At 53.2% G+C, this 21,277-nt stretch overlaps 1 protein-coding gene across 1 annotated transcript; it reads left to right on the forward strand.

The window, feature by feature from the left end:
- Positions 1 to 5,641: 5,641 nt before the first annotated feature.
- On the forward strand, positions 5,642 to 14,845 carry LOC114494188 (aspartyl aminopeptidase). Its single transcript, XM_028509102.2, has 15 exons — positions 5,642 to 5,755; positions 6,355 to 6,448; positions 6,530 to 6,618; positions 6,737 to 6,850; positions 7,081 to 7,206; positions 7,414 to 7,544; positions 7,763 to 7,838; positions 7,951 to 8,058; positions 8,782 to 8,859; positions 10,117 to 10,200; positions 11,118 to 11,278; positions 11,659 to 11,698; positions 11,795 to 11,896; positions 14,166 to 14,333; positions 14,706 to 14,845. The coding sequence occupies exons 1-15, from the start codon at positions 5,750 to 5,752 to the stop codon at positions 14,754 to 14,756; spliced, it is 1,428 nt and encodes a 475-aa protein (XP_028364903.1). The 5' UTR covers positions 5,642 to 5,749; the 3' UTR covers positions 14,757 to 14,845.
- Positions 14,846 to 21,277: the final 6,432 nt, after the last annotated feature.

A 21,277-nucleotide genomic window follows, 5' to 3' on the forward strand; every position in this document is an offset into this window, starting at 1 on the left:
AAAAAGATTTTTATCTATTTATTTTTTTAGAGAGGAAAGGGAGGGGGAGAGAGAGAGAAACATCAATGTGTGGCTGCTGGGGGTCATGGCCTGCAACCCAGGCATGCACCCTGACTGGGAATCGAACCTGCGACACTTTGGTTCGCAGCCTGCACTCAATCCACCGAGCTAAGCCAGCCAGGGTTATTTTGTGGATTTTTTTTGTGTGTGTAAGTATATCCCATGCAATATTTAGGACATACTAATCCTGAAAAATTATTCTTCGTTTATCTGAAATTTAATTGGGCACCCTGTATGCTACCTGGCAACCCTAACTTTAGCACATGTGTGGTCGGGCAACCACCACCGTCATCCAGACCCAGAAGCACCTGGCCTTTAGAGTCACACCCACCCCTTCCCCCACCCTTCCTAACCCTTGGCAACCAACCCGCCTGTTTGCTATCACTGCAATTTGGTCATTTTTTTTTTCACTCGGCATAATGCCTGTGAGATCCATCCAAGTTGTTACAGCAGGTATCAATAGTCTGTGCTCATTTTTATCGCTGAGGAACACTGCAAGGGTCATTTTTCACCAAGAACCCTTATTTTTAAAAATTTCATTCATTCAAGAAATAGTTACGGTACAGCTACCACAGGCCAGGCGCAGACATGGCGCAGGCGGGGAGCAGGCTGCAGTCGGGGCGAGGGTTTTCGCCTGGCGCGTCAGCAAACCCAGCGCGGGCAAGGGCCTTGGGGGGTTGTGCCACGGAGTGGTGACGATGATGGAGCATGAGGTGGACACTGGGTGGGAGGGACATGGCGACCAGAGGAGAGAGGAGCAGGGACAAGCAGGGTTGGTAGTTCTTGTGTCGGTGAAGCACTAAGGCATCTGAGCACCTCTTTCTGAAGGTCCCCCCATCTTGTCCCCAGTTTGCTTCCTTTAAAATGCCAACATCGAAAGGAACGTTCCATCCGCTCTCCCTTCCTCTTGCGGACATGCTTTCTACACCAGAAGGAAACAAGGCTTTCTACGGGCATTTTAAACTCCAGGACCTAACGTTAGAGGCTAGCCAACACATGCTCACTAACTTAGGGGACAGGAGAAAACAAAAATTATAGTAATAAAACACACTAAAAAATCAGGTTTCCACCTGTTGCTTTGAAATTTTCCTTGTCTAGATTTTAAAAGCAGCCCTGTCTGGGTGGCTCAGTTGGTTGGAGTGTTGTCCTGTACCCCCAAAAGTTGCAGGTTCCATCCTCGATCAGGGCACATACCTAGGTTTCCAATTCGACCCCTGGTCAAGGCGTGCACAGGAGGAAATGATGGATGTTTCTCCATCACATCAATGTTTCTCTCTCACACCCCCTTCCCCTCTCTCTTGAAGATCAATAAAAACATGCTCGTGTGAGAATAACAAAAAATTAAAAATATGTAATTTGTATATGTACAAAAAATAAGAAGTGCAAAAGGGTTTATAGGAAAGAAAAGTGTCTCTTCCTGCCCAGCCCCTCAGCCCCTCCATTTCTCCTTCCCAGAGTCAGTTACCATTTTCTCGTGACATATTTTAAACATATGAGAACACACGTGTGTGTCTGTGTGTCCACACACACAAATGGCAGCATCTCATACCTGCCATTCTGCACGTGGGTTTTTTTTTCACTTAATAGTATATCTTGGACATTGTTCCTTATTAGTATCTATACAGGTGCTTCCTTCTTCGGAACTATATAAATTACTCTGTAAGCCTCCCTCCTAGAGCATAATTGGTCAGAGATTATCATCTTGCTTGAGCTACTCACCTCAAGGCACCCTGAGAGATGTAGTTCTTGATCAATTTAGTCTTGCTTGGAAAACAGAACTTCGGCAGAAGACCCATGTTGGAAACTAAAGTGCCCTTCCCACAGCACTGCCAGAGGACAAATTGTACCGTGCTGTGCAAGTTCCTAGCCTTAGACCCGAAAGCAAATTATTTATTCATTTAAGCCACCAAGATATCTCCCTGCAACAAGATACCCAGAGCTGTCTGGGCATCAGGAAATCAAGATCACCCGATTCAGCCCTGGCGCTGCACCCATTTTAGCAGACGGGACACACACACACCATGCCTTCTCTTTCTCACAGTGTTGCTTTGGTCTTCTGTATGCCAATCACCCTGGACAATGATGTGACAAATTACTGCTCGGAAAGTTCTCTCGTAAACTGGTGGATCAGCCTGACCCATGTGGCTCCATTGGGTGGGCGTCTTCCTGCAATGCAAAGGATCGCCAGTTCGATTCCCCATCAGGGCACATGCCTGGGTTGGGGGTTTGGTCCCCGGTTGGGGCACATAGGAGAGGCAACTGATCGATGTTTCTCTCTCACCGCGATGTTTTTCTCCCTCTCTTCTCCTCTCTTTAAGAATAATAAAATCTTTTTAAGAAAATAAATAAACTGAGGGGTCGGAAGAGACACACGTATCACAGCAACCCGCACTGAAGTGTGTGACACCAGCCTCGGTGCTAACACACGGGCGTGCGCTAACCCCAGAAGATGAGCGCCTGGCAGCGTGGTGAACACCCGCTAAGGACTCGGTGGGGGAGGTGTCCTCAGGAGGCTGGGGGCACGATGGTTCGCAGAACCTCTAGGAATGGCTACGATCGCCCTTTGATCCTCCTCCCACTTCATATCCCGTACCATCCCCTTGTCCGGAGATGACCTCTCCTTCCCAATGTTTCCACGCATGGCCATGTATGTTTTTAGAAAAATCTAGAAATAAGCTCATGGTGTGAGTTTTACCTAAATGCCCCGTAAATATTATTCTGAAAATTCCCTTTTTTTCACTCAACAATATGCTTGAAATTTTTCCTATAATACATAAAGTCTGACCTCATATTATATTTTACTACACGTGGTATTCAGACAAACTGGCTAGGGATCTTGTTCTGCATTTCTAAAATGTTCCCAGGGGCACAAATCACAATCGGAGGGACGAAGATGTAGCTGGCGTGTGGGCGGAGCCATGTGCTGGGGCAGACTAGAACCACCCCACAGGAACTGATTGTCCAGTTTCCAGAAATTTGCCATCCCGTTGTTAAACACAGCAAGCGTTAAGAAAATTAAGTTAGCCCTGGCTGGCGTAGCTCAGTGGATTGAGCGTGGGCTGCAAACCAAAGGGTCGCAGGTTCGATTCCCAGTCAGGGTACATGCATGGGTTGCAGGCCATGACCCCCAGCAACCGCACATTGATGTTTCTCTCTCTCCCTCTCTCCCTCCCTCCCTCCCTTCCCTCTCTAAAAAATAAATAAATAAATACAAAATCTAAAAAAATAAAAAAGAAAATTAAGTTACATAAACTTAAGTAAATTATATTACTAACAGAAAGAATAATACTAAACAATCACCACTTCCTAATTATCTTACCATAAATCTATGCTCTTGAGGTTATGTGTTTATCTTTTTTCTTCCTGTTTTCTTAAGAAGATTTTGCTTCAGTTCTTATCAAGAATGGATGTTCAGTTTATGTTTCACTTCCTAACTGACGTGTTTTGTGATATTTGAATTCCTCACATTTACATGCACTCTCTTTCTTTTGTGATCAGAAGATCATGAGAGATTTTTCTTTAAGTGTCCTTCCCGTATACATTGTACCGCTGGTTCAGCTGTTTTCACTGACCTCGAACGTGTCCCTTGCCCAACAATGTTCTCTTCATGACCCATTCTGAGGCAGGAAACGGCACAGGAAGAACTCGGAGACTGCAAGGCTGTCACTGGCCAGCGTCTAGCATCCTGGTTGCCAGGAAACGCCTTTTAGCACCTAGGTAGATGAATAGCAAACCAAGGCAGGGAGGATGGGGGGAGACAGGTCTCACCCGCTAACTCAGCAGGCCTGAGCCCGGTCCCATAGTATTGCCAGGTGTTCCGACATCACAAGAAACACTATGTTAGCACGGGAGGAGGGAAGTCCTTGAAAGTCTTTGTAGCGTTTCCACTCTCTGGGAAAGAAAACCTTGTGAAACGTTGCTTTCATTCCAGGACCTGGGATGTGGGAGAGGGTCCATGGTGTCCAAAGAAATGGTCCATAAGTAACTTTGGGTAACCGCCCCAACTTTAATTAACTGCCTCCTGTAACGTAGCTATCTTATAACAAGATGAGCAAATGGAGTCTGGAGAAAGATAAGGATTCTGGCTAGCAGACCCCCACACATACCTAAGTTTGAGTACTCACGTTCCCCCTGGGAAAGCTGGCACCACATTTACTCATCAATATGTTACTTTTACTCCCATCCCGCCAGCTATGTAAGTCCTCAGAACAAAGGACTTGCTCTTTTGGCTCTTGGCTCTGTGGCCTCCTGGCCTCTGGTCACCCCAGGGCTTGCCACCATGGCCTTCAGCCGCCCTTACTTTCGCCACCCCGCTTTGCCCTGAACCTTTGCCTTTCACACCTCCCCTGCCTCCACTTAGCTAGGCCTGTTCTCTTCCATGGGAACGGATCACTAATACACTCTGATTGCATGCTAATAGATTTGTTGATCTATGATTCTTTACCTGCGGGAAAGGAGGCAGAGAGGGAAACATCGATAGGTTGGCTCTCACACGCCCCCAGCAGGGAACCTGGCCCGCAGTCCAGGCATGTGGCCTGACTGGGAAGAACTGGTGACCTTCTGGATCGAAGACCAGTGCTCAATCCCCTGAGCCACGCCAGCCAAGGCCATAATGTCACTTCAGTAAATGGCTAGGGAATGCCATGAACTGAACCTATCATCTGGTGTGTGTATTCTTGAACACTCCCTTGCAATATCTACTCCTTTGAAGTGAGGGTCGCAGGACCTCTCCAAATGCTCCCCACTCCCTGGACATTCCCACCCCAGTACACAAATGAGGACAGCTCCATCCACCTGTCACCCCTGCAATGGTGATTACACCCCTGGTGGCAGGACCTAGGAGCCACCAAGAGCCCTGACCATAATCCATGGTTAGGCAGCTGAACAGTTTTTTTATATTGTTACTCACCCACCTTGACATAGGAATATTACAAATGCCTACGAGGACATATGGAGCTTGTTTTTTTCCTGTCGTAAGATGTGGAAAGAGTACATACATCAGAGTCAAACCCCAGATGCCTCCAAACAGCTGTGTGATCTTGGGCAAGTCATTAACTTCTCTACCCCTCAGGGGCCTCCCATGTAACATAAGACTTACCAAGAAAAAGAAAGGCCTAGGAAAGATCGGAGAATGGGTTGTCCCAGGCCTCTGGAATTGAATCCAAAGCCCACCTCTGCCATCTACTACCTGGGACAAGGTTACTGGTCTTTCTACGTAGGGTTTGTTCACGTATAAAATGATGGCAGTAAAAAGTACAAAGTTGACAGGGCAGGTGTGAAGATTAAAGATAGGGCACATGAAGCTTTATCATGAAGCTGAAGGTCGTGGTGAGCGCTCCACGACCATTAACCATGTGTTTTTATCATCACAGGGTGCCTGTGGCGAGAGAGAGCACTTTGTGCAGTGCCCGTCCGACCAGGTGAGCGGGCAGGGTCGAGTTTTTTCTGACTTTCCGACCTCCTGGAGAGATCCGGGAGTTGGTTGGTGGCTGTCCTACCACCTCCCGTGCGGCAGAGGGCCCCCGCGGTCCCTGCGGAGTGCGCAGCGGGGGCGGGGCGGACGGCGGGGGCGGGGCGGACGGCGAGGCCGGCGCGGCGCGGCGCGGGGCGGGACGGACCTGGTAGCGGGAGGTGGGGCTGGCCAAGCACTGGGCCCGGACCAGTCAAGTCCAGCCCACGAGTGGGACCGATGCAGGTAGGTGGCTACCGCGGGTCCCGCTCGAATTTCTAACTCAGACCCAGCCCGGCTCTGGATCGGGCCAAGCTCAGCAGCGCTCTAGGGTGGGGGCCGAGCCGGCCCCAAGACAAAACCGAAAGTTCGGCCCCGGATGGCCTGACCTCCCTGGGGTTGGAAAGGGGTGGACTGCGAGAGACTGGTGGACCGGAGAGAGGGGTGGAGGGGAGATAGGGTATTCCCTGGAGAACAGGACTTGAATTTAGAAAAGGGACCGCGCACGTAGTGCTGGAGGGCTCAGAGTCAGGGACCGGCCTGGGAGTTCAAGAGTTGGGGACCGACCCGGATTTCTCAGCGGGGCGGGCCCCTAGGGGTTGGGACTTAGGGGGCGGTGCTAAGGGCTAGGGGGCGCGGCGTCTTGGCGGAGTGTGCGGAGACCGCTGCTGGGGCTGTGATACTTCTGCTGGAGGGTCGAAGCTATCCGCAGAGTGGTAAGCTCCGCTTGGCAGGGGTGTGTCTCCGTCCCGCTAGGGGAGGAAGTAGAGGTCTGAGCCTTGGAGCGGTCACTTTGGGGCTTTGAGTGGAAGTCCCCGGAGACTCTGAGCACCCTTCTCCCCTAGGTGGCCATGAGCGGCAGGGCCCGAAAAGAGGCGGTGCAGGCTGCGGCCCGGGAGCTCCTGAAGTTTGTGAACCGGAGCCCCTCTCCTTTCCACGGTAAGTGACCCAGGCAACAGAGGAGGGTAGGATGCCCCCTACCGGCTTCCATTGCGCTAAAAGTGGGTTCTTTACCTACAGTTGTGGCCGAGTGTCGCAGCCGCCTTCTCCAGGCTGGCTTCCGTGAACTCAAGGAGACAGACACCTGGGATATCAAGCCGGAGAGCAAGGTACTAGGGGTGGGGTGGGGACCAAAAGGCAGGTCCCTAGGCTGGGGCTCAAAGTCCTGTGTGCCAGTTTGCTGGTTAATCCAATTCAACAACCCTCTCCCTCTCCCCCCACGACCAGTACTTCCTGACCAGGAACTCCTCCACTATCATCGCTTTTGCTGTGGGAGGCCAGTATGTTCCCGGCAATGGTTTTAGTCTCATTGGTGCTCACACGGACAGCCCCTGCCTTCGGGTAAGGAACTTGGGCTGTGTTGTAATGGCGGGGGGTGACAGGAGGTACATCTTGGGGACACCATTCCAAGGAGCAGGGACTAAGGCTTTTTGCCCTCTTCCTCCATACTTTGGGCCCTTCTGTGTCACTGGTGTTCGTTCTGCGTTACTTAGCTTGTGAACAGCCTGTCTCATCTCCAAACCACGTCCCTCCGCATTCTCTGACTTCTCGTTCCCCGCCTCCACCCTCAGGTGAAACGGCGGTCCCGGCGCAGCCAGGTGGGCTTCCAGCAGGTTGGTGTGGAGACCTATGGTGGTGGGATCTGGAGCACCTGGTTTGACCGTGACCTGACCTTGGCTGGACGCGTCATTGTCAAGGTAGTAACGGGTTGAACCTGGGAGGTTCTCAGTTTCTGCTGCCTGAAGATCGACTGTCACCTTCCTTCAGGGTGCCTGTGGAGACCTGCCCTGGGGAGGGCGGGGAGGGGCAGTCCAGGACCAGCTTGTTTAATCTGTGTGAAGTGGGGGCTTTAACCAGCTGTGCTTGAGAGGCCCCCTGGGCTGACCAGGCCCGCCTGGCCACAGTGCCCTACCTCAGGCCGACTGGAGCAGCGGCTGGTGCACGTGGACCGGCCCATCCTTCGCATCCCGCACCTGGCCATCCATCTGCAGCGAAATGTCAACGAGAACTTTGGGCCCAACATGGAAATGCACTTGTGAGACTGGGCACGGGCTGTGGTGAACAGGAGGGGCGGGCGTGGCACCAGGTGATAGATGGCCCCGGTGGCACCTGGGAGGATGCTGCCTGGTGGTGGCCACAGTCAGGTGCCCCTCTTGGGACCCAGTTGATGTCCAAGGGCCCCAGCAGGAGATGCCTGAGCTCAGGGTGCCCTCTAGCCCTCCCCACAACCCCTCCTCCTGTGTCTCTCCACAGAGTCCCCATTCTGGCCACAGCCATCCAGGAGGAGCTGGAGAAAGGGACCCCTGAGCCAGGGCCTCTCAGTGCTACAGTAAGACAGTCCCCTGCTCACAGGGAAGGGTGAGCAGGTGGGGAGGGGACCTGTCTCCTGGGGAGGGGAGGGGGAGAGCAGACCCTCCCACCAGCATCCTTCTGCCCTGCAGGATGACCGGCACCACTCGGTCCTCATTTCCCTGCTGTGTGGCCACCTGGGGCTGAGTCCCGAGGACATCTTGGAGATGGAGCTCTGCCTGGCTGACACCCAGCCCGCGGTGAGGGTCGGCTCCAGGAACTCGGCTGGGGGGAGACCTCGGGGGTCTCAGCGTGTCCCCTGAAGCACTCAGCAGCTCTGCCAGTCCCCCAGATACACTCCTTCCTGTTCTTCCCAGCAGGCCCCACCCACCTCTGCCTGCAGGGCCGTGGTTCTCAGAAAAGGGCTGCTTCCCACTCCAGACCGGCCTCCTCCGACTCTGGCGTGGGGCCTGGGAATCAGTTTTTCCACAGATTCCCTGGGAGCTTCTACTCCAGGCGGCCCTGTCCACTGTGACTCACGCTGGCTCTGAGCTCTGAGGGCCAGAGGCCTCGAGGTGGCCTGTTCCTGGAGTCTGCCCTCGCGTCCCTCCCGGTTCCCGACCGCATGAGACGGCTAAGGCTCTGGACGTTCCATCCTGTTTGAACGTGCACTGAGTGCCCGTGTCTTGGCTGGTCTCCTTTGCTCATGTCCTCAACTGTTGTGACCGGTCGGTCCCACCCTCTTCCTGTCCTGTAGGATCTGCTCAGGAACCACAGGCCTGCGACTCCTGTCCCTCGGCCTCAGCCCCACCCCATTCCCCACTCAGCCCCGCACAGCAGCTCCGCAGCCCTAAGCCAGAGGTCAGGGAGGGGTTGCGCAAGGAGCCAAAGAGGCAGCTCCAGCTCCAGCCCTTGAGAGCAGGGGAAAGCTGGTAAGTTGGGATGAGGGTTTAAAGGTCAGGCTGACTGTCCTGTCTTTCTAGGTCTTGGGTGGTGCCTATGAGGAGTTCATCTTTGCCCCTCGCCTGGACAACCTGCATAGCTGCTTCTGTGCCCTGCAGGTGAGGGGCTGGGACACCCCCAGGCAGCACACAGTGCCAGAAGAGGTGGGATGTTGGGGTGCGGGGACTGCCCCCAGCCCCAGCGAGCCATGAGACAGCTGCCGGCCGGCCCCGCAGTCTACTGGCGCCCGTGGACCTCGGGCAGGGGCCTGAATGCTGCAGCCTGAGCGCCACTGCTCTCGGCTCCATCCCTGCACTGGGCTGGGCGCGGGGGCTGCAGGGGGAAGGCTGAGAGCTTGTTTCAGGCACCACAGTGTCTCGTCCTCACCCTGCTCCCGCTGCCTGCCTTTTAAGTTAGCCCAGGGGTGTCAAACTCATTTTCACAGGGGCCACGTCAGCCTCGCAGCTGCCTTCAAAAGGCCAAATGTAACTTAGGACTGTGTAAATGTAACTGCTCCTTAACAGTTAAGCGAGAGCTGGGTGCTGCTGCCAGGTAGACACCAGGTGCTGGGCCGGATAAAACAAGGTGGGGGGCTGGATTTGGCCCATGGGCCTCGTGTTTGCCACCTGTGCCGTAGCCCATCAGGCAGTATCGCTCACCTCCCTCTGCTCCTGCCTACCCCTGCCCCCCGGACTTAAGCCCACCGGCTTTCTCTGTGCCTTGGGGTCTCAGGGTGTGGTCTCTCTTCCTCCCAGCCACCTTGACATTCCCACCTTCTCTCCTTCTTCACTCTCCCCTCCCCCTGCCCTTTTCACGCCTCTTCTTCCCTCCCCATCCTGTTCTTAGAGACAGGCTCTGGGCTGTAGTTGAGACCAAAGCCAGACCTGGGAATTGGACCCGCTTCTACCCTAAGCTAGCCAGTCATGCCACCTTGATGGAGCTCCCTTTGTGCCCTTCTGTGTCACTAGTGTTCGTTCTGCGTTACTTAGCTTGTGAACACTTAGCTTGTGACCTTCTGCACGCTCTTGGGCCCCAATCTTTTCACTGAGGCCCCTCAGTTTGCATGATCTGTGTGGCTCTTTGACTTTATGGGACTCCCAGTCCTCCCCCCTCACCTTACACACCCGCCTGTCTTCTGCATGGGGAAATGTGGGAGAAGGGCACCCCAAGGGTGCTTCTCTCACCCCAGAGGAACCCGCCCCCTGCTCCCAGGCAGCACCCTCGGAGGGGAAGGCCAGTAAAAGCCCATGCTTCCCACTGCTTCCCGCTGGCCAGGGCGACAGCAGGAAGGTTGGGGTGGCCCCTCCGAAGTGCTGGTGGGCTGTTTTGGAAGCGTGAGGGGTGAGGACGATGCTCTGGATCCCTCCCCAAACCAGGCCTTGATCGACTCCTGCGCAGCCCCTGCCTCCCTGGCCTCGGATCCGCACGTGCGCGTGATTGCCCTCTACGACAACGAAGAGGTATGTGGGGGGCTCCGGGGGGCCTTGCACGGCCAGCCTGCGCCAGGCACCCACGGTGAGACACTGCCTGTGCCTCCGTAGCACCGGTTCGCTCCGGCTCAGCATTTATCTGCCTCTAGTGTTACCATCCCTCTCCCGTTTCTCTGTGCCACGTGGACGGTGCCCTTCCAGCCTCAGAGCCCCAGGGCTCAGTGCGTTGTGCCTGCTTGTGTTGGGGGCACTCCCGGGCGCTGTAACAGAATGGGAACAGCTGGCTAGCTCTCTCTCATGGGGCCGCACAGGTCAGAGTTAGCCACTCAGGACGGGTCTTTGCCCTCCCGGACACGGGGCTTCTGTGTCCGGATCCAGCGTGGCTGTTCCAGCCCATGCCGTCACATCTGTTCTGAGTCAGTAGCAGGGGAGAAAAGGGCGCATGGAGGATGGGCATACATGCCCATGGACGGGCCCATCCCAAAGGTGGCATTCACCACTGCCTGCACTGATTGCCCAGAGCTTAGCGTGGCCACGCGTAGCTTCAGGGGGAGCCAGGAGCGTCATCCTTCCCTGGGAGTCACGTGCTTAGCGGTAGCTTTGGTGTTGCATTATGGACGGTGTCACGGACGGTCAGAGTCTCCGTCACACGCGTGAGAGAAGACTCATCCTCGTGGTGGGGCACGCGTGCTGAGCCCTGGTCACAAACGCCAAGGGAGGACGAAGGGGCCCCACCAGGAAGCGCGCTTCTGCCCCCAAAATGACTGAGGATTAGTCTGACCCAGCCCACCGTCAGGGCTCTGGTGACAGAGGGTTGGGGAGGTTGCAGACAGGACCCTGCTGGCTCACTGGAGTCCTGGGCCAGTGTGGGTGCCGGGCCCCTCCCCCCAGCCTCTGACTCAGGCCCTCAGCGCAGACCCCCGGAGCCAGGTCTCTGCCGTTGCCAGGTGGGGTCTGAGAGTGCCCAGGGGGCCCAGTCCCTGCTGACGGAGCTGGTGCTGCGGCGGATCTCGGCCTCGTCCCAGCACCTGACGGCCTTCGAGGAAGCCATCCCCAAGTCCTACATGATCAGCGCGGACATGGCCCATGCCGTGCACCCCAACTACGTGTGAGTGCCGGGCTGGGCTGGCAGTCACACTGTCCTCACTCAGCCGGAGACCCGAGCCCTGGGCTCCACAGCCCTCCCCCCCCCGCCTCATCCACTGGGAGGTTCACTAGGGACTTCCTTTCCACGGCTCCCGGGCCGAGCCTGGGCAAGTCACCGAAGCCCTAAGCCAGGCATGTTGAATGGACTCCCTCTCTGCAAACTCATCTCCACCTGCTGCTACAGGCTGCCTGGGTCCCTGGCGTAGCTGCGGGGTCCTGCCGGCCTGGTGGGAGAACGCACCTCGACCCACTAGTGATGCCTGCCGTGGGTGGGAGAGTTGGTGGGCGGCCACAGGCCCAGCTCCCGTTTGCCATCCCCTGCCCTTAAACTGTCTCCCACAGGGACAAGCATGAGGAGAACCACCGGCCCTTATTCCACAAGGTGAGGTGCTCCCGTTGCCTTTCCAGGACCCGCCGGCCTGGCCAGGTCCGGGCCTCGTCTGGGCCTCACTCTCGACCCCCGGCCCCCTCTCCCCAGGGTCCCGTGATCAAGGTGAACAGCAAGCAGCGCTACGCCTCCAACGCGGTCTCAGAGGCCCTGATCCGCAAGGTGGCCAACAACGTCGGGGTGCCCCTGCAGGTGAGGGCGGGCCCCACCTGACGGGGGTGCTGGGGGTACAGGCAGGCCAGCCCCCAGTGAGCAGGGAGCATGGTAGACAGCCTTCAGTGGAGGGGGTTGCAGTGGAGTGAGGACAACAGGGGTTTTGAGTGCAGGCAGAGCTGGGATGGGCGCTGAGTCAGACATGGTGCTAGCCAGCCCTGTGGCCTCGGACTAGTCTCCTAATTTCCCGGAGTCTCAGTTTGTGCTCCTGTGAAACGGGGGCTGGTAACAGTGGCTGTTCTGCTGGGTTTCTCTGACGGTTAAAGGCACGTGGTGAGTTAGTCCTGCCCTTTTCCCAGCCAGCTCCCCCGGCTCCTCTGTGACTCTCGTACACACCCTGGGGACCTCCGTAAGGGAACTCCAGGACTGGGGAGCTTGGAGCTCCGAGTGTCCGTTTTCTTTCTTTTTATAAGATTTTATTTATTTATTTTGCCCTGGCTGGCGTAGCTCAGTGGATTGAGCGCAGGCTGCGAACCAGGCATTGCAGGTTCGATTCCTCAGTCAGGGCACATGCCTGGGTTGCAGGCCATGGCCCCCAGCAACCTCACATTGATGTTTCTCTCTCTTTATCTTTCTCCCTCCCTTCCCTCTCTAAAAATAAATAATAAATAAAATATTTTTTAAAAATTTTATTTTAATCATTGTTCAAATACAGTTTTCTCCCTTTTACTCCCAATCCAGCCCCCCAAAAATAAATAAAATCTTTAAAAAAAGAGAAAAATGATTTTAAAAGATTTTATTTATTTATTTTAGAGAGAAGAGAGAGGAAGGAGAAAGAAATATCATTGTGTGGTTGCCCCTTGCATGCACCCAGCTGGGGACCCGGCCTGCAACCCAGGCATGTGCCCTGACTGGGATTGAACTGGTGACCCTCTAGTTCCCAGGCCAGTGCTCAGTCCACTGAACCACAGCAGCCAGGGCCAAAATGTATTTCTTAAATAATAAGACTTGAGAGTCAAAATTACTCCTTGATCCATGGGCTCCAGAGTGGATGTTTTATAAACGGGAGTGAAAACAGTAATCTATACTAGGTCTCTTGGGTGACCAGGTGAAATAAGGAGTAATATTTTGAGGGGCGGGTGTGGCCAGGCCTGGTAATGGCTCCAAAGCTGAGAGGCTGTGCCACGTGGAGGCAGGGGTCCCGTGGTTTGCTGCCACCGCTGCTCCAGCCTGTTGCCCCGGTCTCCAGGGGCCCCGCCTTGGCCCCATGATCCATGGCCTTCAGGCCCTGGGAATTGATGACAACCAAGACCCACATCATGAGGTCGCCAGATAGGAAGTTAGCTGATCATTGCACATGCCATCTCCCGCCGAAATATACTGTTTGGAGACAACATTTTGAGAATCCAGCATGGTTCTGGCTTTGGGATCGAGTCGAATGCGACAGATGCTTTACAACATGTAAACAACCAGCCCTGGCTGGAGTGGCTCGGTGGGTTGGGTGCCGGCCTGCGAACCCAAAGGTCACTGATTCATTCCCGGTCGGGGCACTTGCCTGGGTTGCAGGCCAGGTCCCCAGTTGGGCACGTGAGAGACAACTACACATTGATGTTTCCCTCCCTCTCTTCCTCCCTTCCCATCTCTCTACTTCAGTAAAAAAAAAAAAGATTTGTAAACACCTAGCAAGGAATGCGTAATGTAGCCCGTGTGGGAGAGTAGCAGGAAGGCAGGATGCAGGGTGGACACTCCCGGTGGTTTTTAAACCGTGCGGTTGGGTTTTCTTGTTGTTGTTGTTGGTTGGTTTTTATTCTCACCCAAGGACATCTTATTTCATTGCTTTTTGAGAGAGAGAGGAGGGAGAGAAAGAGATACTGATGTAAGGTAGTAACGTGGATTGGTTGCCTTCTCGTACACACCTCCACCAGAGATAGAACCCGCAACCTAGGCCTGTGCCCTGCCCAGGTATCGAACCCGCAGCCCTGCCGCCTGCGGGGCAACACTCCAACCACCTGAGCCACACCAGCTGGGGCGAAAGTGGATTCTGTATGGGAAGCAAGATGGTGGTAGCTGGAACCAAGGTGGTGGTAGTGTAGATGGGGAGAAGAGGACTAGGTCAGAATGTACTGTCCCTGGGCCTGCCATTTAATGCGGGTTTTGTGATTCTATGCTGGTCGCGTCTGCTTTCCGAGGGGGCAGAAGGAGACCACCTGCCCAGCCCCTTCAGCCCTGCAGCTGTAAGGTGGCTCCCTTCTTGGACTTAAATGGCGCAGACTGCATGTTGCTCATAAACCCCTTCGCCTGTCCCCAGGATCTCATGGTCCGGAACGACTCCCCCTGCGGGACCACCATTGGCCCCATCTTAGCCTCCAGGCTGGGGCTGCGCGTGGTGGATTTAGGCAGCCCGCAGCTGGCCATGCACTCCATCCGGGAGACGGCCTGCACCACCGGAGTCCTCCAGACCATCACCCTCTTCAAGGTGACTCCCCCCGCCCCCCACCACCCTCTGGCTAGGCTCCCTCCCTCTGCGGTGCCGGGGTTGGTTGCCCTGACAACAGCACCACCATGAAATGGCCAGCTAGTCCTCTGGCCTAGGACCGGTCATCTCGGTGCTAACATGTAGAAAAAGAAGGGTCTCCAATTTTTCTCAAGGCTCAGGGGCCCCGATCAACCCCCAGAGGATAATGAGGGGACAGAGGAGGGGCCAGGGGTGGGAAGACTGGGGCCGTGGTCATGCGTGGGAGAAACAACTGCGCTTCTCTTGCTGGGGCCTCTGTTGGCGGGAGGCGAGTGGGGGGGCCACCCCAGCTGGCCTCCACTGACTCCAGATCCCATTTGCCTCCCGTTTTAGGGCTTTTTTGAGCTGTACCCTTCTGTGAGCCGAAACCTCTTGGTGGATTGAGGCCTCTTGGAAAAACTTCTCTTCCACTTGAGAGGGGAAGTTCTCAGCTGAGCTGAAGCTAGATTATTAAAGTGGATTTTTCACTCAAACTTTCTGTTGTGTTTATTTGGCTGCTGGGAGGGTGGAGGCTCCACCTGGCTCAAACCTCTGGGGCCAGAACAGCGAGGGGGGGCGTGCAGGGAGGGGAGAGCGCAGCTCCTGGGAGCTGGTGGAGGCCTGGTTTCCAGTCTCTTCTCCTTAAGCTCATTCCTGAAGTGGGCAGCGGGTAGGTGGGGCCACCGTGGGAAGGCCATTTCTCCCATCCTCCGTCCTCCCCCTGGGATGCGGCCTCAGTGCTCTTCCTCACTTCCTTCCCTTCCCCGAATGGTCCTGAAGCCCAGCTCCGCCCTCTGAGGTCTCAGGGCTCAGCACCTCAGCACCGGCCCCCTCACTGCCCCTCCTCCCGCCTGGCAGCTGCCCTGGGCAGCCCAGGCTGTTTCCCGCCCTCCCCCACCCCTCCCTACACCTCCCAGGCACCACAAGGAGAAGGGCACAGGCTGGGCCCCAGCATCGCCCTTCATCACCCAGTTCACTTCCCAGCATCCGCTGGCAGGACTTGATTGCTGATACACAGGGTGGGCAAAAGTAGGTCTACAGTTGTGAGTTTGTGACAACAGTTTATTCTTGCATTATTACGATGTTTTGGTATTCCAACTGTAAACCTACTTTTGCCCACCCTGTATTACCAGGGAAAATGATTACTGATGAAAAAATCAAAATAGGAAAAGTCAGACTTCTTGTAAAATCTTTCATTGGAATAATTGTTCTAACTGAAGTTTTTTCAATTCTTTGGATACCAGTTTAAAAAATGTTCTATGAATACGACCATTTTAAAAAAGATTTTATTTATTTATTTTTAGAGAGGGAAGGGAGGGAGGAAGAGAGAGAGGGAGAAACATCAATGTGCGGTTGCTGGGGGCCGTGGCCTGCAACCCAGACATGTGCCCTGACTGGGAATTGAACCTGCGACACTTTGGTTCGCAGCCTGCGCTCAATCCACTGAGCTACTCCAGCCAGGGCCCATTTTTGTTTTAAATGATCATAAAACAATAATAATGCTAATAGGGTTTAAAATACATGTAATTAAGGAATATTACCACAGTGGCTTAAGACGCAGGAGAGGTCGACAGGCTCAAGTGCACTCAGGTTCTTGCACCGTCTGGGAGGAGAGCGAAGGGACGGATTCATACAACACTTTGAAGTCAAGGACACCTACAGTGAGTTTTAGGAAAACCACTAAAAGAATATTAAGAGTGTGTAGCTTGTATTACAGGTTGAATTGCATTCCCCCCAAAAGATGCTAAAACCCTAACCCTGGTGCCGGCCCATGTGATCATATTTGGAAATAGGTGTTTGCAGATGATCCAAACGTGGTCATCAGGGTGGGCCCTGATCCAGCATGACTGTCTCCATGCAGAAAGGACAAGTGTGGGCACAGAGAAGACGACGTGAAGACACCAGGGATGCCATGTGGCCGTGGGGGCCTGGAGAGACGCTGAGGGTCGCCGGCAAAGAGCTAGGGAGAGGCAGGGAGGGTCCCCCTACGAGATTCAGAGAAGCCCCACCCTGCCGAAACCTGACTTCTGAGATTCCAGCTCCCGGAACTCTGAAGACAATGAATGTATATGATTTTAAATCACCTAATTGTTGGTACTTTGGTACAGTAGCCCTGGGAAACTAATACAACGTCGAACTAATTGAGTGGGGAAAAGGGGACAATAAAAAACAATTGGTCCATTCTGCAACTTTGCTTCAAAGGGTCCTGCAAAACCATATTATGCACGTGTGTGTGTAACAGTGAAATGGGTCAGTTCTAGGTCAGAAAGGATCGTCTCTAGGTGGAGAGGTGACGGGTGTCCATCGTACTGTTCATACATGTTTTTTCTGTGTTTGAACATTTTTATACTAAAAGTGTGGGAGTTTTAAAAATTCAGTCCAGAAGACGGGAGACATGGGAAAAAAGAGGTGAAGCGATACAAAGCACTGACTGAGCCGGCAGACTACACCCAGACGCGTCTAGTTAACACACAGCGTTCCGAATCAGAGGACTGCTTTCTCCATAAGGTGGGGATCCTTCTTATTTTGAAAAATAAGCGAGCTACCTAGTTCAGTTAAGACACAAAGACTGTGAGACTCTACACAGAAATCATCATCATCTCCAAGGGACACACCTAAAACAAGAAGAAGACTCGGAGGTGGACGAGACATCACTATGGATGTGATGCTCTGGATTTCACAAATTTCATCCACGGAAGCGCATTTGCTCTTTTTTTTTTTTTTTTTTTGCAGATTTTCCCCAAATGTGTCAGGCTTTCCTCTTAGCAATATAGCATTTTTGAGGTTTATTTGTGTTGTTGCATGTGGAGGTCATTCTCTTTCTGCTGCCGACTAATAATATTCCTTTCTGTGAGCACCCCACGGCTCTTTAAAACCCATTCTGCTGCTGGGTGCACCTGGGCTGCTCCGGTGTCTGGCTGGGATGCCAAAGCTCCTAGGGACATTCTTATGGGCAAAACACTCGAACACAGGCGCTCCTTAGAAGTCAGTCCGCATGGTCATCAACCACATGAAGACCTGCTCTACTTCATTGGTGAGATGGCCTATATTTGACCATTGGGACCCACACACTGGTGATTTCACAGGGTTTAACCTAATACAAATTAATCATGATAGGACAAACACCGCCACACACGTAAACATGTTAAAGTCGGACAATACCGTGTGTCGGTGAGGATGCGAGCGACCCGCCGACTCCCACACTGACATCTGTGAGGGAACTCCCACACAATGTTAGCAGGAGCGTGAAGCGATGACAGGTGAGGCATTTGTTATCCTCGCCGACCCAGCCGTTCTGTTCCAGGTGTACACCGTTAGGTTCGCACGTGAACCAGGAGACGTGTGCAAGAAAGTTCGCAGCAACCTCGTTCCTGAGCATCCCAAAAGGGAAACAGCCCGAGGGCCCACAAACAATACAATGGGCATGGGGAGACCCCAGTTTTGTGGGTGCTGAAACATACACAATTTGGGGACCCTTCTTAAGTAGAAGAATACAGACTTACAAATAAATTCATCATGAAAGCAAAAGCTGAATTATCAGGAGGACAAACATTTAAGGAGGAATTCACACCAGTTCTTCACAAACTCTTCCAAAAAGAAAAAGAGGCGAAAACACCAATAGTACCCCGAAGCCCAAACCAGGGACATCACGTGAAAAGAGAAGAACCTCATCCTGCCTGAATACAGATGCAAACATGGTCGACCAATGAGTGAAGTGAATTCGGCAACAAGTAAAATGAAGTATATACACCATGACAAAGAGGGTTTATCCCAGGAATTCAATCTTGGTTCAACTTGGGAGTCTCAAACCATACACCATATTAATACAATACAGGACAAAAACCACGTGATCGTCTCCATAGATGCAGAAAAAGCATTTGACAAAGTCCAACCTCGTTTTGTGATCAAAAGATTGGACAACCAGAAGTAGAAGGGACTTCCTCAGCCTGATACAGGGCCCCCGTGGAGACCCACAGATGCCATCACACTCCGGATGGAGGACTGGCAGCCCCGCCCGGGGTCAGACACACGACGAGGGTGTCTGCTCTGGCCACTGCCAGTTAGCATTCGCCTGGAGCTTCTGTCCAGGGCAATCACCTGGGAACCATGTAGCTGACACAAGAAAATGTGATCAATTACTTTTGCAAATCATGTGAAAACAGTTTGACCATGGGCTCAGAGGGCTAGGGCTCCTCCCAGAGCCTTGGAAGAGGTCTGTGGAGAGGTCTGTCTGAGAGCCCTTGAACCTAAAGGTCAGCTTCGCAGTGGTACCTCCCCATCTGAACTGCACTGTGATGTCACCACACAATGGAAGACTACACGGCAATGAAAATGAATACGATACAGCTACATTCAACAGTATGGGTGAGTCTTTTACATGCAATGTTGAGAACCTTGCCAGGTAGTCCAGTTTGTCTGGAACCCCAAACACCAAGATTTTGGGTTCGATGCCTGGTCAGGGCAAACACAGGAATGAACCAGTATATAGGTGTAGCAACAAATCAATCTCTCTCTCTCTCCCTCTCTTCCCCTCCCTTCCACCCCTCCCTCTCTTCCACTATCTCTAAAAATTAATCAATAACAATATAATGTTGAACAAAAGAAGTCAAACACAACATAATACGTATTGTATTGAGTGAATGAAATAGTGTCTCCTAAAAATTCATGTCTACCTGGAACCTTAGACTGTGTCCTAATTTGGAAACAGGGTCTCACAGAGGTCATTAGTTAAGTATCTTGAGATGAAATCATGCTGGGTTTAGGGTGGACCCTAGACCCAATGATTAGCATTTTTTATAAGAGAAAGGAAAGGAGACTTGGACACACAGAGACACAGGGGAGGAGGCCGTGTGAAGACGGAGGCAGCAGCTGGACTGCGCTGCCCCGACCCAAGGGCTGCTGGGAGCCGGGTGAGGTGCAGAAGGACCCCTCGCAGAGCCTTTGGAAGGAGCTCGGCCCTGCGAACACGTTGGTTCCAGACTCTGGCTCCAGAGCTGAGAATCAACTTCCACTGTTTTAAGCCACCAAGCTTGTGGTAATTTGTGGTGGCAGCCCTAGGAAGCTAACAATCTGTATAATTGCATTTCCAAACATTACTCCTTACAAATGTGTAGTTACTTCTGCTGTGTGATGACCAGGCAAGGAAGGACGTTTTGCCTGCAAAGTCAGGAGAGGGGTCAACTCTGGGAGGAAGGAGAAGGGAGGGAAGGCGGTGTTTGGGGTGCTGGCAGCATTCTGCTGCCTGGCCAGCATCACACGGCTGTTCACACGAATCAGCTGTTGAGCTGCACCTCTCCATGTTACCCACTTGTTTATCTGCGCTACTTTTCACAAGCACAAAGTGGAAATGCTTTTTAGAAAAGGAAAAAAGAAAAAAAGCATAAAGGCCTCCAAACACAAAAGTTGGCTTCAGAAACATTCTGAATAGGAAGAGGAGTTGCTTCTATGATGACTGGATTATTAGGAGGGAGGGAGTGCCCGCTTCTTGCCTAGTAAACCCAGAGCTCCAGGTTCTGCCCTGGCCAGAGAATAGATGAGAGGTCAGTCCCGCGCTCAGGGAAAATCCCGGTCCCCTGACTTATCTCCCTTGGTTCCCCCAGAGGGCGCTGCTCTCCACTGAATTCAGCTTCCAGGGGCTCGAGTCAGCCTTTTGCTTAACGCACAGCTCAGGAAGACTGAAATGTTCAGGCAGAAATGAACGGAGGAGGAAGCCTTGACAAAGGAGAGCCAAATGCAGGGAGGACCATGAAGCTACATATTCTGGGTTCTGCCACATAGCCGGGGACATAGCTTACAGGTGTGTGCCAGCACACATTTACACACAAACACAGCATGCACACACTCATATTCATATACCCCCACACATGCCTCATGCACACATATAAACACAACACACGCGTGCACAGGCATATACTCACATGCACACACATGCACACAATGCACCTACACAAACACACACACATACATAACATATATGTGCATACATATACCCACACAAATAAATACATGTAACACGACACACATCTAAACACACTCACCCATACATGCACAGTATGTAGGCACACAGACCCACACGTGCACACAAACACATGTGTACAAACATGCACAAACACACTGCCATGTGCGTGCATGCACTGCCCCACATATACACACACTACCCCCACACAAACACACTACCCCATACATGCACACACTATTCCATACATGCACAAACACACTACCCACGCATGTAACCCCACGTGTGCACACTGCACATGGTACCCGTCTTCCAAGACGGCCTCCAGCGGTTCTTGCCTCCTGTTGTTCATGCTTTTGTGCAGCCCTGCCTCACAGCATTGCAGCATTGGTCTGTGTGGCTGATAGAACGTGGTGGAAATGATGGTATGTGCGTTCTGAGGCTAGGTTACAAAAATACGGTGGCTTCTTCCTTGTTCTCTCCGTGTCATAAGGACACTCAAGTAACCACATGGAGAGGCTGACCTGGCAAGGAACTGAGGCCTCCTGCCAACAGCCAGCGCCAAACTGTCAGAAGGCTGAGTGAGCCACACTGGAGGTTTGCCTTCCCGCCCCGGGCAAGTCTTCAGATGGAGACAGCCCTGGCTGACATCCTGGCTGCAGTCTCCTGTGGGACTCACGGGAAGGAGGCTGGCGGGGCTGGGACAGAGAGGAAGGTAAGAGGAGGAAGCCAGGCTGGAGAAGAAGGCAAGGCTGGGTCATGCAGGACTTGTAATTGGGGGGGTGGGGGGGTGGGCAGAGGCTCCCGAGTATGGAGGAAAGCTGTGGAGGAATGTTCAGCAAGAGAATTACATGCTCCAGTCTGTATTTTAGGACGCTGCCCCTGCCCGCCTCCCGGTGCGTGTGAAGAGATTACAGGGAGGCAAGGGTGGAACAACAGTCAACAAATATTTGTCGAGCACCTACAACGC

Source organism: Phyllostomus discolor, chromosome 4, assembly GCF_004126475.2.
Source record: "Phyllostomus discolor isolate MPI-MPIP mPhyDis1 chromosome 4, mPhyDis1.pri.v3, whole genome shotgun sequence".
Classification (NCBI taxonomy): Eukaryota; Metazoa; Chordata; class Mammalia; order Chiroptera; family Phyllostomidae; genus Phyllostomus; species Phyllostomus discolor.

What these genes read in the sequence shown, in the direction of transcription:
- LOC114494188 (XM_028509102.2), top strand. An exon ending in TGGCTGACACCCAGCCCGCG is followed by an intron (nt 8,059 to 8,781) that starts GTGAGGGTCGGC and finishes CTGTCTTTCTAG; the next exon opens with GTCTTGGGTGGTGCCTATGA. An exon ending in GCCGTGCACCCCAACTACGT is followed by an intron (nt 11,279 to 11,658) that starts GTGAGTGCCGGG and finishes TGTCTCCCACAG; the next exon opens with GGACAAGCATGAGGAGAACC.